Source organism: Temnothorax longispinosus, chromosome 3 (genome assembly GCF_030848805.1).
Source record: "Temnothorax longispinosus isolate EJ_2023e chromosome 3, Tlon_JGU_v1, whole genome shotgun sequence".
NCBI lineage: Eukaryota > Metazoa > Arthropoda > Insecta > Hymenoptera > Formicidae > Temnothorax > Temnothorax longispinosus.
Genome location: NC_092360.1, coordinates 12,579,097 through 12,598,014, shown reverse-complemented (window position 1 = coordinate 12,598,014; position 18,918 = coordinate 12,579,097). Strand labels below are relative to the sequence as shown.

The window sequence follows — 18,918 nt, the reverse complement described above, 5'->3', positions numbered from 1 at the left end:
ATCGACACCCACCCAACTCGGCGGTGGAGGATGTCTGCGGATCGACACCCACCCAACTCGGCGGTGGAGGATAGGTTAGGCGATTGCGAATTCGCGTAGGGCGGTGCGTGTGTCTGCGGATCGACACCCACCCAACTCGGCGGTGGAGGATAGGTTAGGCGATTGCGAATTCGCGTAGGGCGGTGCGTGTGTCTGCGGATCGACACCCACCCAACTCGGCGGTGGAGGATAGGTTAGGCGATTGCGAATTCGCGTAGGGCGGTGCGTGTGTCTGCGGATCGACACCCACCCAACTCGGCGGTGGAGGATAGGTTAGGCGATTGCGACTTCGCGTAGGGCGGTGCGTGTGTCTGCGGATCGACACCCACCCAACTCGGCGGTGGAGGATAGGTTAGGCGATTGCGAATTCGCGTAGGGCGGTGCGTGTGTCTGCGGATCGACACCCACCCAACTCGGCGGTGGAGGATAGGTTAGGCGATTGCGAATTCGCGTAGGGCGGTGCGTGTGTCTGCGGATCGACACCCACCCAACTCGGCGGTGGAGGATAGGTTAGGCGATTGCGACTTCGCGTAGGGCGGTGCGTGTGTCTGCGGATCGACACCCACCCAACTCGGCGGTGGAGGATAGGTTAGGCGATTGCGAATTCGCGTAGGGCGGTGCGTGTGTCTGCGGATCGACACCCACCCAACTCGGCGGTGGAGGATAGGTTAGGCGATTGCGACTTCGCGTAGGGCGGTGCGTGTGTCTGCGGATCGACACCCACCAACTCGGCGGTGGAGGATAGGTTAGGCGATTGCGACTTCGCGTAGGGCGGTGCGTGTGTCTGCGGATCGACACCCACCCAACTCGGCGGTGGAGGATAGGTTAGGCGATTGCGAATTCGCGTAGGGCGGTGCGTGTGTCTGCGGATCGACACCCACCCAACTCGGCGGTGGAGGATAGGTTAGGCGATTGCGACTTCGCGTAGGGCGGTGCGTGTGTCTGCGGATCGACACCCACCCAACTCGGCGGTGGAGGATAGGTTAGGCGATTGCGACTTCGCGTAGGGCGGTGCGTGTGTCTGCGGATCGACACCCACCCAACTCGGCGGTGGAGGATAGGTTAGGCGATTGCGAATTCGCGTAGGGCGGTGCGTGTGTCTGCGGATCGACACCCACCCAACTCGGCGGTGGAGGATAGGTTAGGCGATTGCGACTTCGCGTAGGGCGGTGCGTGTGTCTGCGGATCGACACCCACCCAACTCGGCGGTGGAGGATAGGTTAGGCGATTGCGACTTCGCGTAGGGCGGTGCGTGTGTCTGCGGATCGACACCGTAGGCGGCGTCTGGGATCGCCACCACTCGGCGGTGGAGGATAGGTTAGGCGATTGCGAATTCGCGTAGGGCGGTGCGTGTGTCTGCGGATCGACACCCACCCAACTCGGCGGTGGAGGATAGGTTAGGCGATTGCGACTTCGCGTAGGGCGGTGCGTGTGTCTGCGGATCGACACCCACCCAACTCGGCGGTGGAGGATAGGTTAGGCGATTGCGAATTCGCGTAGAGCGGTGCGTGTGTCTGCGGATCGACACCCACCCAACTCGGTGGAGGTTAGGCGATTGCGAATTCGCGTAGAGCGGTGCGTGTGTCTGCGGATCGACACCCACCCAACTCGGTGGAGGTTAGGCGATTGCGAATTCGCGTAGAGCGGTGCGTGTGTCTGCGGATCGACACCCACCCAACTCGGTGGAAGTTAGGCGATTGCGAATTCGCGTAGCGCGGTGCGTGTGTCTGCGGATCGACACCCACCCAACTCGGTGGAAGTTAGGCGATTGCGAATTCGCGTAGCGCGGTGCGTGTGTCTGCGGATCGACACCCACCCAACTCGGTGGAAGTTAGACGATTGCGACTTCGCGTAGCGCGGTGCGTGTGTCTGCGGATCGACACCCACCAAACCCGGTGGAAGTTAGGTCAGGGTCGCTCGTGGTGGTTTTAGTCGGTAGGCTATGGGCGCGCGATGCCACGCTGAGGGAGGCTCAGGGGATTTCGGTCCTCTGAAGCGCCCCTCGTAACGGTGGTACGCGTGCGCGTAGAATCCGACACTCCCCCTCCCTTCCTCAGGGCGGGGGAGTCTTTCGAAGATTTCCACCACGTAAAAAAAAAAAAAAAAAAAAAAAAGTAGAGAATAATTTTTAATTCCTTTCAGCAATTACATTTCTATTAAGCGAAGAAAGGTCAAGAAACAGTTCGACTATTGCAACAACGTCGTAAAATTAATGCAATATAGCCGAAATGGATTCTTGACTTTTCTTACTTAATGGATGAAGTCAAACTGCATTGCCACGAATCTCAATGTAGCTCGAGACTCCTGTTTGACCCGGAGGTGAAGATGAATTTTGCGGCCGGAACAGCAGGAAAGAAAGTGGTGAGTGTAAGTGATTTTTACGTACTATGGCCGGTATTCATAGTCGGATCTTATTTCAAGACCGTCTTAAGTAATATCTTAAGATGCTAATACGGCTCTGTGATTGGTTAATGATATCTTAAGATTGTACTTAAGATGGTTTTAAATATAAGAACCGACTATGGCTGCGTTCGGGGAGCGCGCTATTTGCTTATTCTATCCTTGTTTTATACCTGATGAGCGATAAAGATAGAATGATGCAATAGCGCTAATAGCGTGCTCCCCGAACGTAGCCTATGAATACCGGCCTATGTTACTTATGTCCAAAAATGTTCTATCTCTTCTGTCTTTACTTAATCGAATCGTTCATTTGAATATTTCAGAAAATAACGACGCAGAAGGTGACATCGGAGCAGCGAGGGAATCCTGCGAAGCTGATATCTCGAGCAGCCTGAGAGGAGGAGGAGGCCTAGGATAGGCATCGGACATCGGCGTACCAACACTTCTAGTAAATATTACTTTTTATTTTTTTCTAAAGATATTATAAAATCTCTCTTTTGGTTTGTGCTTATTCAGTTGCTACATTAAACCGTGTTTTAAAATATAAATTAGTAAAAAGAAATAATTTGAAGATTCAAGTTGAATTTAACGTAGAGACCTTTTTGCGAAGAAGTAAATTGAATGTGTATTAATCTGAATAACGAATAAAATGTTCAATGCGCGTGACAATTATTTAATCGATTCGATTATTTTTATGTTACAGAAAATATCCACGCTGGAAGGACCATCAGTTTCGCATCGAGGGAACACGATGGACATCTCGAGCAGCCTGAGAGGAGGTGGAGGCCTCGACCTGACAAATCAAAATACGCCAAAGCTTGTGCGTTACTTACGTTCACGACTACGACTGTCATATGTGCTTTGGCTCTATGACGAGCTTCGAGTCGTGACAGCCCAAAGCCGAGAAAACAGATGAAGCTAAATCAATTGGCGCGAGGATCCGGGAGGTGGCGTGTATCAAAAAACAAGGCCGCCGCGGCGCGCCGGAGCACTTCGTCACGAGTCGGGGAAGACTTTCAACTTAATAAAACCGCGCAAAAGTGCCGGCGGGATAACGCGATCGTGGTGCGCGCCAGAAGAAATAAATATCGTATCCATAATTTCACCCTGGGATGCCTTTAAAAGCCCATGCTACAATTCATATATCAGAGTCGACGGGAAGGGTGGGACGTGCTTGCGAGAGAACAATGAAGCGGGAGAGAGAGGGAGCGTGGAGCAGGAAGGAGGAAAGGGAGGGACGTTTAGAAGAGGGGAGGGAGAAATAAGGGGCAGCAGCCAATTCGCTATATGGACCACCCTTGGGGGAACACTCTGGCACGATGATAGACATACACTAATGTAAGTGTGTCACAGAGTTGGGTTGCCATCCTCTTGATGGTTGCGATTCTCCATGTGAGCGCAGGGAAATATGGGATTTCTGGCTTCGTTTCGTTTCTATGCATAAATCGCGATATCAACTCGCGAAATAAGAGAATCGGGCGGGCGCCGCGCCGCTCGAAGGAGGAAGAGAGCGGAGGATGCGTGGGTTACCTTAATCCGGGCTTTTTCCCTGCGATCGAGAAAGCGCCTCGTACGATCTCGAACAACGAGATTAACTCTCTTCCCGTTCTCTCTCTCTCTTTCAATCCCACCCAGAGTACATATTAAATTGCGACTCAAACGACGCGGCTTGATACGCTTAGACTTAAATTCATTTATTTATTACCGTTCGGCTCTCTCGGATTTATTATTTCGCGCAAGCAAAACGCAGCGATTTAATCAAATTACCGGAATAATTGCGTTCCCTTCTTCGCCGCGTATTAATTCTCCGTGCGCGTGATTTTGTGCAGACGCATCGATTGTGCGCGCATCGGTTGCCAAGCAACGAATACATTATCAAGATCGAGCGTTGTTGTATGCGTGCTACAACGGGATAATTTCGGCTATCTAGCATGCTTAATGCGTTACTCCGCCATTTAGTTAATAACTGAACTAAAGCAACGCAACGAGCCGCGCGCAATTTTCCTCCGAAAATGAGTGGGCACATCCGGTTCGCAAACTTCAAACGCGATGCGTAAATCCGCCGGCAAATATAATAAGCCGACAATCCCGCGAAGTTAGCAATGCCGGCTGATTACGTTTCAGGCCGTGTAATTTACAAATTAATTGTGTCAGTCATCGTAAAATATGCATGCGTCAAGCAATTTGCCCTGTCTGTGCTTGCGGGAAGAATTATGTAATACACGCATATGCATGTTATAAATATATGCGAGCTCTCTCTCTCTTTCTCCCTCCCCCCCCCCTCTCTCTCTCTCTCTCTAATCACAATGCGTCTGCCACACGAATTTCGGCGTTAAGTTAATCGCTCGGTTAAGCCGACTCGAAAAATTCCGACGCGAGGATTCACAGTCATCGTGCTTCCTATACGGCAATTGCGCTTTCGTTACAAGGAATACGCGGCGGCACTCAAAATACCAACTCCCCGTTGGCAGAATCGTAGTCGAAATTGCAGCCGGCGTCACGGATTAATTAATCCTCCGAGTACAGTTGGCATACGTTAATTTTTCCTTTGACATACCTCGGCAAACTAATATCGAGCTGTCGAGAGAGAACTCTTCAGCGAATTACAGACATAAGACGCTTAACGGGAAAGTTTTTTCATTTCAATGAAAACAATCTCTTGTAATGCGCCAGTAGTTCTCAGAAAAGAGGTTCAACACGGTAAAAGTGGATTAAACATCCGTAGGATATCCGTTTTCATCACGTTATCGTTATCGTTTTTATCTATTATTTTCTCCATTTAATAAATTTATAATAAATTAATTTTATACGCTTTCCAATAATAAATGTATCACAAAAAAAAACTTTAAAAAGTTAAAAAGGATTAGAAATGCGATAAAACGTGCTTTTGTAATTAAAAGAATATTATAAAACTCATTTTAAAGCGAGGGTTTTTGAGACTTTTTAAAAATCATATGAAACGGCAAAATTCGTATAATAAATCGTTGCGGAGAGCCAATATGTTAAATTTTAAAAATAACAAAAATATTATATATACGGTTGAAATATTTTTATACAAACATGAAAATAAATTTTGCATACATACCGAATGATTTAAAAATATCGAATTACTGTAATTGGAAGGTGTTATTTACATGTTAGATGCAATAATAATGGAAGGAGCAACCAATGTAATCAAAATCAAACCCAATAATTATTCGCAGCAATAGAGGTTTAAAATTTTCTATGCATGAAATACGCGTATATGTCGTGCGAGTGGTATATGTAATTCTAATTAGACTGACTGTAAATATGACTTGATAGCGGTCCCATTAACAATGATCATATTGCCAGGATCGTTTACGTTGTTCGTTTGATCGACGAGCACATTAACGGTTTCGGCCAATTAACATATCTCTCAGATGCAATTCACTTTGATTTAATGAACGTCGAAGGGTCCTCTAACTGGAACATCGAGCGATTTTCCTGCAGTTCTCTGATATGTCACTTTCGCGGCGCGGAATGTAAATTATGCCTGTCTTTCTGTTTGAGAGGCATTTCCATTTGCGCGAATTAAGTCCAACGCGGAACAAACGGAAGAAGTTCGTTTTCTCAGCTGACTCGAGTATATCCCGTGCATAATCCCCCGTCTCAAGAAATTGATAAATCTCATTTCAAAATAATTACTGTTGCAATTATCTTGGTAGAAATATTATTTATGCCATTCTTCGACCACTACAAGCTAAATTGTTTTATTATAAAATTACTTCGTCGTACAACTTTATAGTTCAAACAAAAACGTTTAAGGCGTTTCATAAATTATCTATACATATTTACGTAATATACATATTTACAAATTTGAGAGCGATGTATAGCTAATTTGATGAATCGGAAGTTAGTTTCGAGGAAGCTATTTATTATTTCCATTTCTAATTATTTATTATACAAATGAGCGAATTTGGTGCTATAAGTAAAAAGAATAGCATTACGCGTGTAAAATCGTATACTACAGTTTGCACGTATTATTTGCACACGTTGATAAGAATGTAAAGGAATACAATTTTGTGTTTCACAATTACTATTCAACGTGTGTCGTAATGTATCTCATATTCCTATGTATAATTTGCCTTTTATATATATATATCATACGTGACATTATCATTCCACATACCATAAGCGCGGCATTGCAATGTTAAATATGTGCGAGAGAATAATTGTGTTACCTAACAATAAGTCACAATATGCAGTACATTGTACGTACATACATATGCGGGCTGTAAAAATTGACCAAAAATAGACACAACTTTTATTTACATTTTACAGTAAAAATTTGGGATTGACTTTTGTGAGCGCAAACGTCGAGGTAGAATATTTTGTTACAAATCAGTCAAAATAACGGAAATTTTTCCTTTGTTTATTTATGTAGGTAAAAAATTTGGTTCAATCTAGCATGATATATCAGACTTTTGAAATAACCGATGCAGCAAAAGTATTTAGAAACGGGAAACTTAAATCCTTTATGCTAATTTCACCCGAAGTTAGATATCAAAAGACGGAATCTGCAAAATAACTTACAGCGTCAAACGCTGTTGTAATAATAATGAGCACGCACCGCGGCTTCGCGGTTTTGTATTCGAAAAGCATGAACGATATTGCACGCGATCAACATAAGAAGGTACGCGAGAAAGAGAGAGCGAAAGGGGGAAAGATAGAGAAATGGAAGAAGAAGAAATTTACCTGTATATCGGTGCATCTGCCTCCTCCTTATACCAAATAACTAGGTGCAGCTTGTCCCCCGAGAGCGGTGGTTTCACGTCGCATGGTAGCTGAGCAATTCCGCCTGCCACTGCTTCCGCATCTGTCATTGTCACTGTAATGACAAAGTCGGGTCGAGAGTCAGGCCAAGATCATATAACCGGAAAAACGTGGTCGGAATACACGCGAACTGCAGAGCGCGACTAATCTGCCCCGTATTAATGGCTCGATTCGCGCCCGGTGATTTCACTCCCGCACGACGGAGTTTAATCCGCGTCGACGACGACGACGATGACGACGACGACGGCGCGGCGGCGACGTCGCGTCCTCGAGTTCACGAGATCACTCGTGCGCGATTTTCTCCTAAGCCGCGGATATTCTCGAAAGGTATGTCTCCGATATTTTTCCAGACTGTACTCCCTGCTCGCGATTCACAAGGGAGCGTCCCGGGAGTGAACATTTCTTTTCACTCCAAATCGGCATGTATTTGTAGCGCATGTGGAAATATGAGAGACGTATTTCCTTGTTTCGCTGATAAACGATTTAAAATACAAAACATCCCTTCGAAGCTTCCTGGCTAAACAATTCTTTATTGTTTCGCGATAAAACCCAAACATTTTCCTATTTGTTACATTGAAACATATTTTCAGCAAAAGTTATTTAATTGTTATTAAACCCTGGGATTGTTGCAAAAATACAAAATCTTTTAAAATTTTTATTTAAACATTTTTTTATGATTCCCTGCTTAAGATTATGTTTTAATCTTAAAGATCTATGATTGTGCCAGAAGATAAAGATTTAATGGTCAACGTGTTTCCGTTTAATAGTCGTAACACTGGCTATGCTGTGGTCATCGAACAAAAGATTATATAACTTCCGCCATATAATAGCGTCGATTATAATAACAATAGGACAATAATTTCTACGGAAATGCAGAGTGCGCTCGAGGGCTGAGAAAGATAATGTAATTAAGATCATTAATCAAATGTAATTATACCAATTAATCATGATATTTTAACAGCCAAGTTGGCTCAAGACGCGATCTGAATGTATAATTTTAATCAATAATTAAATTCAAATAGGAAACAGATATAGCGTGCTCGATGTAACATCAGATTTGCTTTTAGTAATTTGTAAAGTATATTGTGATATATTTTGTTTCAATTATCAGCGCGTTATCGTTATAAACTTTAGTATCTTATATATTATATATTATATAAATACTAATAAATTTTAAAGAAAAATAATCGATTGTCTCACGCAAGATGTAAGCATAATACAAAATAAAAACGTTAATTTATCTACATTTCGATCGAATAATCTTCTTAGATTTCCTAAAATGTGTGTATTATACATCTCCCGCGTTACGTATAGTTTTAAATTTTAAACAAGTGAAATTCAAAACGTATTATTCTTTTACATATAGCACTATTATCGCTGAAACTCTGCTCTGAAAATGCTTAATGATCTGGATGTTCAGTAAAGCGGACGTTCAATACCTTTTGAATAGTGACCATGGCATCTGGTTAAAATTAATGCACGATCAATTAATTTCGTCCCTTGTTTTACGCCGTCAGCGACAAATTTACCGGATCATCGTCGCGTGGCCAGCGAATTTACACGTTTTATCATACGCCCGTAAAGCCGAGTGCACGCGAATCTATTTGGAGCTTCCGTAATTGGTGGCCGATATGACGCGAACGAAATCGCAGCGATAATTGGCGCTCGCGAGTCTCGTTGGGGGTGAGTATAATCACGTGTCCGAATATATTATGGCCATGCACGGCCAGAGTTTCTTCCCAAACGTGAACATGTGTGCGCGAAGTTTAATACCTGTATTTTCGTTACGTATTCAGCGCTAAATGTTGCCACCACCCCTTTCTGTTTTTGAGCTTTATTTATCGGACATGGAGAACGCATTAAACGCACATATCGGAATGAGTATAAAATGAGCGGCCACATCAGGCGGCTAATATGCGATGCATTCAGGTCACGCTTTCATTCCTTTTTCTTTTAACCTGACATCAAATCACTATACTATTGTTTACTATACGCTTTATGCCTTATTATATCCAAAACATAAAAGAAAAAATCCATAAATCGATAAGTACATCCTTTTATTATTAGATTTTAATGTGCGTCCGATCGTGATAAAATATAGTATAACATAGATTACAAATTAGAAGCAAATAAACTCCATCACTGGAATTAAAATTTGACAAACCTACATACGAAATTGAAAATTAATAAACTATTCCAATTTGTTCTTAAAATATTCAGCCAGCATGCCAACCAAATAACTCTATCTCTCTTTGCCTTTTTGCTGTATTGTTGTTATTCAAAGCTTGATTTTTTAAATGTGATATCCAGGACGACATTTCGAGGCAACGACGGACTATTTATTACAAACGCCGGGCCAAACTCGCTGAATCGCGATCTCCATTTTAAATGTAATCCCGCAAAAGTATACGGCTGTGGCCGCGTGGTATCGATAATGGTAACTGTAATCAAGCCGGAAAATGAAATTTGACCGATCAGTTTTGAGGACGGTTGTATTAATAAAATCGATGCTGCGGCTGCGGCTGTGGCTGCGGCTGCGGTGCGGTGCGCTCGCGACGTTTTCGACGCCGCGCCGCGCCGTGCCGGAGAGCCGGAGATACTCTTTTAATTGAATTTTTATCCTTTTTTCCTGCGAGTCCGATAGCGGGACGCGTTCACATTTGAATACATAATTGGCAGCTTTTTTCTCGCTTTTTCGCTCGCCCGTTTTCCCTGGCCATTTCTTCGCTTTATGTCTTATATTTGTGTATCTCCTTTTGACTCGTCGACCAATAAAATGTGATTTAATTCCGGTTTAAAATGAGAAAAGCGACACGCGAATATAAAACCGCTGTGGAACATTAATGAAAATGTCGATATTGATATGCACTCATTGCATCTTTTATTTGTTTACCTTTGTTCCTCTTTGCAAGTATTGATCACTGAGCACATATATATAGATTGAACGTATACGCGAATCTCTGTATCTTTGAAATAAAAAAATATATATTAAAAAAAAAAAAGAAAAAAAATATATATATATATTTTAAAATTATTCCATTAAATAATTTTGCTGATATAAAATTGTTTGGCAAAAATTGTCAAATATACTTCAGTGTGTTTTACTAATATTTATCATTACTAATGTATAAAAATATACAATATCATGGAATACAAGAACCACAAATTATCTTTTTTCTACAAAAATCGTCAATTCGCGGAATATTGGGAATTATTACAAAACCTTCTGCCTCGTAGCGAATTTTCCGTGACACACCTGTTTCAAATTGGAAGCCCGGTCCTTTTCTACACACTCGGCGAGTAGGAATGTTTCATTCTCTGAATACGGGGGAACGCGACGCGATGATGCAACTTTCGCGCGCAGAGGCTTTTACCGCGCCGCAAACAACCATTTTCATTTAGCTTTCCCGCGATGCTAAGTGAATTTTGTCGGACGCCTTTCTTCCGTTCTCTTCATACATACGTTCGAGCTCGTGAGTCCCGTTATAAAGTCCAGCTGAATTTAATCTCTGCTTTTCAGTGAAATCCGCCGGCCGATCCGACGTGTTTGCAAAAAAAGAAGTTAAAAAAAAAAAAGAACGCGCGTGTATCGTGGTCACGTAATTCCGAAGGCAAAACTCAACGTTAATTATTTGCCATCGGTGGCAAAATATTTTTCCGCGGTTATTTCCGTCGTCGCAATAATAGAGGACGTGTTATTAGAGCTGTTGTGGGCAAGGGACGAGCGGAAGAGCATGTATTTGGTGAAGAGTTTGTTGCAAGTACGCGTGTAGATAGATGCGATGTAAATGCCGAGTGTACTCGATGGTTTTGCATGCCCCGGTAAAGCAAGTTTTACATCGCCACGAGCGATGTTTGATCGAAAATATAATGCGTGCCCCAGATTTCCGTGTGAAATTCCGTTAAATGCGGAGGTTTTCGTCTTTAAATTCAATATATCTCTGCGCACATATGTCGCGCTACCGACTTTGTCAAATGTGTGTGGTAAGATGTTCCAAATTGAAGTGATCGGTTTAAAACAACTCTTTCCGAGATTAAAAATGATTCGAGATTGATAATAAATAACTAATTAATAATCCGTTCTGAGTAAAAGCGAGGATTATGAGATCTGCCGTTAGATTGATATATTGTATACATACATATAAAACACGGATGAGTTCTTTGTCCACACAAAGCTATTGCTGACGCATTCCCGATTCCTGTTCTTTTATTGCGGATTTCGCCGTTTTCATTTGCCGCTTCGCCTCAACTGAAAAGAATCCTCCTGCGTGCAGAGCGTGCCGTTACACAACTCGATATGCACTCCAATTACAACGCGGCGCATCTCGCGACTCGAGTATAGCGACGCGATAAAGAGAGACAAGGGGTAACTGCTGATACAACCGGGCGGCCTTCCGTCTCCATCCCGTTCCCCCGTTTCCATCCCTCGCAAAATAGTCTCATTGTCTTTAGCCTCCGATTGTCCCGACATTCTCTTTTCCAGGCGCGCGCATATGGTTGTGTCGGAAAATGAAAAAAAAAAAAGTTCGTCGGGCCTAACTCTCCGCCTCCCCAACCCGACCCCAACCTCTTTTCACCCGCAGCTCTCCCCCTTCTGAAAGTTTCTTCGGGCGATGCAGCAGCCATATGTCATTAACCGACGGCGTTCATTGTCGTCATCCAGTCGTCACTCCAGGTGTGTCCGTGTTCTGTGATGCACCGTACATCGCACTCCGCGGGGGTCACCTCGTCACTTCATTATCCACTTAACACGTTTGCTTTTCTCCCCCTCGCTTTTCTTTTCTGTCTGGAACGTTTCTCCTCGCGTATCTCTACAGCTACAGCGAGCGCTTGGCTCTCGTCTCGTTCCCTGTTATATAATTATGTAATGCGGGGGATGACCCGCGTAATGCGACGTGAAAACGAGGCGGCTATATACGTTTATAGATGAGGAATGTGCGATGAGATTGCACGTCGGAGCCGCGGCGTGGAGATTTACGGTAAATCCGCATTAGTTGTATCATTAGAAGCGGATTGAACTCCTTCCCTTCGAGAGATCAATTTGCATATATATCTTCGCTGCAGGTTGCATATATATCTTCGTAGCGCTATCAATCGACGAATACGAATAATTTCGAAAGCAGCGCTCGAAATTAAATATCTTTAGAAGTAAATATTTGTATCCTCAAATATTTTTAGAAGTGGCAAAGTCGATATGCTGATACAATATATATATATATATATATATATATATAGATAGTCCTACAATAACGTGGAGCTATCTGCACTGCATTTCGGATACGATTGAATAAAACTGAGAATCGCAGTCTCCTTTTGACGTGACGGAATTCATGAGCTGTAATAGAATATAACGAACGGTATACGTGTCGCCTAAGACCTCGCGAGCGTCTATACCACCGAAAGGGTTAAGCCGGTCTCAGGAAGCGCTCTGTATACCGAGAGTCACTGATGGTTAACGTAATACGAACGTGGCACCCTTCTCTGTGCACACACGTACATGTTATCTGTGGAAACGCTCTGATTATAGCAGGCGTGCAAGCACGTGCGTACATGCGTGCGTGCGTGCGCGAATGCGTGCATGCGTGCATGCGTACGCGCGTACGCACGCATCCTTAGTCGCTGTCGGGCCTTCCAGACGCAGCTGGAGAAACAGCCAGGGCCGTCGAGAGATACGTGAAACTCGGCGGTGTGTGGAGAAATGAATTCATATTTACGGAAGCTGCATGCATATGCGGAGTTTAAGGCAGCTTGTCGCGCGATATACGGGAGATACGAGAGAGGCTCCATTCAGCCCCGCGATTCCGCCGTGAATTACGCCGGCGAATAAAGTACGAGACATATATCTGCAAACGCGAATCGGCTTGTTTCCGTCATCGCGATCAACTGCTGCTTCGACGCACCGATCTCGATCGCGCGCCGCATACTGCGGCATCGAACGCATATTCCGTATTCCTCGAAAAATAACGATGGCGATGCCCACGTTTGCATTGTCTCTCGACTTTTGGAATCGCTGTCAGTTAAATTCGGAATACAGAATGCCCCAGAAAAATATACACCGTGATAACGCGGAACTCCGCATTGAACTTTAGTTTTATGTCTTCTGAAGTTCGACTCTGAACGCTATTTTCATCACAACATTTAAACAACGAATATCTTAATAATATCTCGACATAGAATTGAAATTTCTATCATGAACATATTGTAAATTTTGTGAGGAAGCTTGGTACGCGGCAAAAGATAGCGACTGAAAGAAATGCTGAGATTTACGTTGATAGATACTAAGTTGAAAAGTAATGTGCACAATCACAGCTAGCAGTTTCAAGAAGATAAACTCGAAATACGATGTAAAAACTATTCTGGGATAATTTAATTAGTTCCCTCGGTAGTAGGAAGGTTAAAGTAATTAAAATTCACAAAATGAAGGGGTTAATTAAGGAAAAGTAAGTGATTATATTGCTCCCGGGGTTTCTTTCGAATTTCCATGTCGAGCGGAAGAAATATCTATTATATTTCGTCGTGGGCGCGTATGTGCATAATTAATGCAAACGAGGATCCTCCCTTATCAGGAGACCACGCACGACTCGGTCCTAATTAATATCAAGGCCGCTTCTGGAGAAATTACGACGAAGGGCTTTTAATCCGGTCGTAGCCTGTATCAGTGGCAATACGCCGCGCCCCGGTCGTGCAAGACAGCCGAAGATTGTTCGTTGCATTATTACGGCTGCCCTTTTTAATGCGAAGTCTGTAGAAACTAATCATCGCCGGGCGAAAAGTAACGCGCAAATTTTTTCATAAAGCTTCCAAAGAAAATAATTAAACGTGATTCATATAATGCGATCACGGAAAATTAATCGCATTTATATTATCTTCTCGTGCACAGGCTTCAGGAATGAGCTATGCATATTCGCTTCTGATCGTATTTTTACGATGAAATTATTACAGATGGTGTTTACAACATCCACAATTGACGGTTTTACCTCTTTAAACGAGCTACTGTAGTCGATGTTATATTTATATTGTGCGAGATATAAATTTCACTTCAATAAAAGAAAGACGTCACAGATTGAGAGGGAAAAGGGGAAAGACTTCATTACGTGAAATTAATTGGAAATATATCACAGAATATTGCAGACGAGTGAAACAATGGATTTCACTTATGAGTAACCATGAAAAAAAAGCAGTTCTGCTTTGAACTTTTGAGATGTATATCGCAGATCGTTTGCGGAATAAATAAATAAATAACGTACATTAAATGACGTATATTACAGATCACGTACGAAGTATGTTGGAACCTCAATGGTTTGTAATTGTTTTGTAGACTGCTAATAATAAATTTTAATAACTGCATCATCTTTCACGGTAATTAAACCAACAATATAACCTACTCTTTAGTTTCTCTACATTTTTTCTTATTGAACATAATCTGCAACGAAATTGATGTAAAAAGGAATTGTAAAAAATTTATGCGCTATAATTAATGATAATTTACGAGTGTCTGTGTATATGTAAAAAGCAATTCTCGCAAGTTAATTTTGACAAGCAAGCTCGTACACCTGATATATGAACCGTTAATTACGTATATATGATTAAGTAACTTTACTGCATCCTTTGCTACTGCGAATACATCCTTCTCATACATGCAGATTTAATCTTGACTTAGCGGCGAGATTACAAGATTTGTCGTCGTGATAAACCGAGTTACTCTCGATGAAGAGCCGAAACGTCAAGTCAGCATCGTGTGCGGTGTCTCCCGCAACTACGATCGGGAGGTATATAGGGTTGAGGAGAGAGGCTCCAGAAATCTCTCGTAGCTACGTGTGTGAATGACACGTAACTGCTTCTCTCTCGCGCGCGAAAACGCGCGCGCGAAACAGAAAGACGACTGACGTCCTCCTGAAATATTATCCTCGTAAAAGAGACAACGCGCCCGCCCCGCCGCTCCCATAGGGTAATCCGGGAATGTCTTGTGTATTTCAGCGCGACGACGACATCGGCGACTAGATAAACGGCGTTACCTAACAGGGTCGGTTCGAGATACTCCGGAACCCCCTTGCGAAACGAGATTTGGCGTCGCCGCATATAAATCTACGTAGATTATGAATTTAACACGAGTAAGTCTACATCGATCGCGTATATAACATTTCGTGTTTCCTGTTAGAGAGTTAGAGTATCGTTGTTATTCCGTTAAAATTCAATTTTGAGAAAAAAAACCGCCTTTATATACTCTTGTCTCGTTAAAAATGTCTAAAAATGCGAGTTCGAGATCAATATTTACAAAATATTAATTATTTAAAATAATATTTAAATATATTTTAGATTATTTATTTCTCGCGAAGAGAACATTTTGGAAATGTATCAGATTCGTTACAGAAAGATTCACATATTGGAATAATAGGTGCAGGTCGTCCGCAGCTTTTATTTAAAGTAACATGAGAAAGTAATCAGTATGAAAACCAGATACCGCGAAATCTGAGAAGGATGCTGGTGCTGTGATCGAGAAATTATTAAAAAGAACATGAACTCTCCTAAAGTTTTGGATTTCATTTCATGGTAACGTATTGACTCATTAATAAATATTATAGATAGAATCGATATCAATTTATTATTATAATAAGTAATGAAGTATAATTAATCAAAGAACGGATAAAAAATCTCAAAAATTTTTTCGATTTAGTATCGCTTCTATTAAGATACAGGGCGATGTAAAACGATATAAAAATATCTAGGTATAATGCAACGCATATATTTGAATATTAACATAGTCAAATATAGTATAAATACACTGTTAAATTCGTAGTGTCAAATTATGCTCAATTTAAGTCATTTTTAAGCATTTCTGTAAGTCACTGCTTCTATACTCAAAATATATCGTTAATTTAACTAACACAATATTATTTAACTAACACAATATTAATTTGACTAAACCAATGGAGTTAAAATAATACGGTTTTATATTAAAATAATCGACACACACACACACACACACACACACACATGGTAGTTAAAAATTACAAAATGTTATTTAACTCAAGGTATTGGTTTAAATTTCATCTTTTAATATTTAACAGTGTAACAGTCTCTCTATATACACTGAAAATTACCTCGCGACTCGGAAAGGAATTATGACGTACATTATTAGCAATATTTTTTTAGGAGCGCACGGCCCGACAGAATGGCGAACGAGTTCGCGTTCATGTATTATACCCTGGGCCCGTCATTCAATATGCGGAGAAATGGGTACCAGGCACAACAATTATGTGGGCTCCTTTTTTGTGAGACGGCCACGTGCACGTTTTACGTCGAGGGGAGCAAAATCACACTTACAGTGTATGTTTATCCTGGCCCCCATGAAGCCCGCTGTGCGCAGATCTTTTTGCTTGGTTTAACGCTCTTGAACGGCATCGCAATTTGGGCTGTTAATTTGCGGTCGTTCAATTCGTTCGTTTCTCCGTTTCGCGTTTTTTGAGTTTACGCTGAGTTTGCACGGTCTGCCTCAAGGTTTGGTCAGCAAACGAGCTAGATATTAATAGGTTCGCGCACTCATAAGTACATTTCATTTCTTTATCGTCTGGATGTGTTTCACACACGTTGCAATATTACAGAAAAACGCAAATATATAATTTTTATTTTCTTAATTAAATTTTTTCTTTTTAAATTCGGTAAATAGGAATTAGTTTATTTCTTTACGTATAATATTGGGAAAACTATTAGCGTAAAGATCTTAAATAGAATATTTATTAGTTTAAGCAAGAGGATGAAAATAAAATGAAAAGACGCACAAGCACAGTTGCGACGAGAGTAGCAGTTTCTAGCGTAAAGTTCCAGCAGTAGATGTAGATGGAAGTCGCGGGCGTGCGCGTTATTGTAAGAAGGGCCGGGACAAGCGAGCGAGCGGGTGAGCGCGGAGCGAGACAGAAAGGGACGCGGCATCAAAGCACGTGAGACAGGCCAAACCAGTTGTTATATCCTCGAGGAGTATTCGAACTCCGACATGAAAAGAGAAGCCCGCAGTGTTAACGAGGATCCTTGTGGAAACGCCTCGGGAACGAGAGGCGAGAGAGAGAGAGAGAGAGAGAAAGAGGAGAGGAGAGGAACTGTATATACGCACGCTCTGGCGACGAAAGGGAGAAAGAAAGGATAAGCGGGGTGGAAAAGGGAGCCAAACAGAGAACGGCAGGGGGAGGGAGTCGCGGGGCGCGAGTTGTTCCTCGTGAGCACTCACGACCCACCGACTCCGTTCGCTCACCTCGCTCTCCTTCTTTCATCTGTCTCGCGTCGAGCGCTTGGGAAGCTGATCCCAATTAAAGCGAGTAGATATGCTACCGCGACGGTTCAAGGAGGCCAGGGCGGAATTCATCGTCTCAGTGGCGACGAAAAGGGAAGAAAGAGAGAGAGAGAGAGAGGAAGGAGGGAAAGACGTACGAGAGAAGGGAGGAGAGAAAGACGCCGTGGTAATACTGCCGCCGGATGCGATCCCTCCGCGGTGGCGGAAACGGAGGCTCGGTTATGGCCGATGAGGGGCTAGATGGGTCCCGCGATAAATTGAGGAGGGACCTCGCCACCACCGGAATTGATCCTCCAAAGGCGGAATCTCGAGTGCTTCCTTCAGAGTCCGGTCGTTTGTTTGTTTACCCGCGCGTAACGGTAGAATCGATCGATAGGGACGATTGTGCTCGCAGAAACCGATCGCGATCTCGCTCGATCGATTCACGGAAATTCCACCACTTCGTGATTTAGATTTAGCCGATTGTCGGAGTCGTTCGTGATGACGATGATGATGCGTGCTGGTCGTGAGTTATCGTCGCTATTTAATTTATGTGAATGGGCGAGCCTTTTATGCGTTTTGAATGTAGTAGCTATGTCGGACAAATGGGATATTTATTCGGGGTTCAGAAAGCGGCTTCAAATACCTTTCCCAGCCACATTTCCGCGCAACTCTGTATGATAAATCTAAAGCTGATATCCCTTTGATAAACACTTGCGCGAAGTCGCTATGCGTTGCAAGTTCGTGATATTCAACATCAAACATCCTTATATAATTAAGTATTAAATTAATTAAGTAAATGAAATTTCTATTAAAATAAAATTAACATTAAACAAGAAATAAAATCAATTGAATCACTGAATTTTGGTAGCCTAATAATATTTTTCGAATTACCAAGATCCAGTCCTGACACGGTTTCTCTAAATTAATTGTATACAACAATTGTAAAACAAAGAGTAATTATGATAATAAATTTGAAGAGATGATTTGTACAGATTTTAATAATTCGACAATACATTTTAGCTATAAAAAGAAGTTTAGGCAACGCAAAACAATGTAGGAATTATTTAGCGATTTAATTATAACGAAACTGTTATAAATTCACTATATCTTTTCATTGATGCTCTTTTTTTTTATAAAGCACGAATGTATATATACCTTTGATTTGATCGAATCCAGTAACTACGACTCGCATTCAACCGTCCCGTTACAATATGCCCGACAACATTGTTCGCGGTGCGATTTATCTGTAGCGTCAGAGCCAGCGCGAGCGCATAAAAATTTCCGAACGACTGCTATCGCTGTTATTAACGAAACCAGCAGCGCGTCGTAACAAAGAGGCGAAACGACGAGGAAAGACAATCGCGCGCGAGGGAAGTTCCGCGTCTCAACGGTGACAAAGCGGGTGTTGCGCGAGAGGG

General features: G+C 42.7%; 1 protein-coding gene across 5 annotated transcripts in view; it reads right to left on the bottom strand.

Moving 5' to 3' along the window:
- Positions 1-18,918, bottom strand: part of LOC139809683 (protein turtle homolog B) — a 250,900-nt gene that overhangs the window by 45,451 nt on the left and 186,531 nt on the right. For all 5 annotated transcript variants that reach the window (XM_071772763.1, XM_071772765.1, XM_071772764.1 and 2 more), the window contains exon 3: positions 7,156-7,288. In XM_071772763.1, coding sequence (XP_071628864.1) covers positions 7,156-7,288 — 133 coding nt within the window. The remainder of the gene's footprint in view (positions 1-7,155; positions 7,289-18,918) is intronic.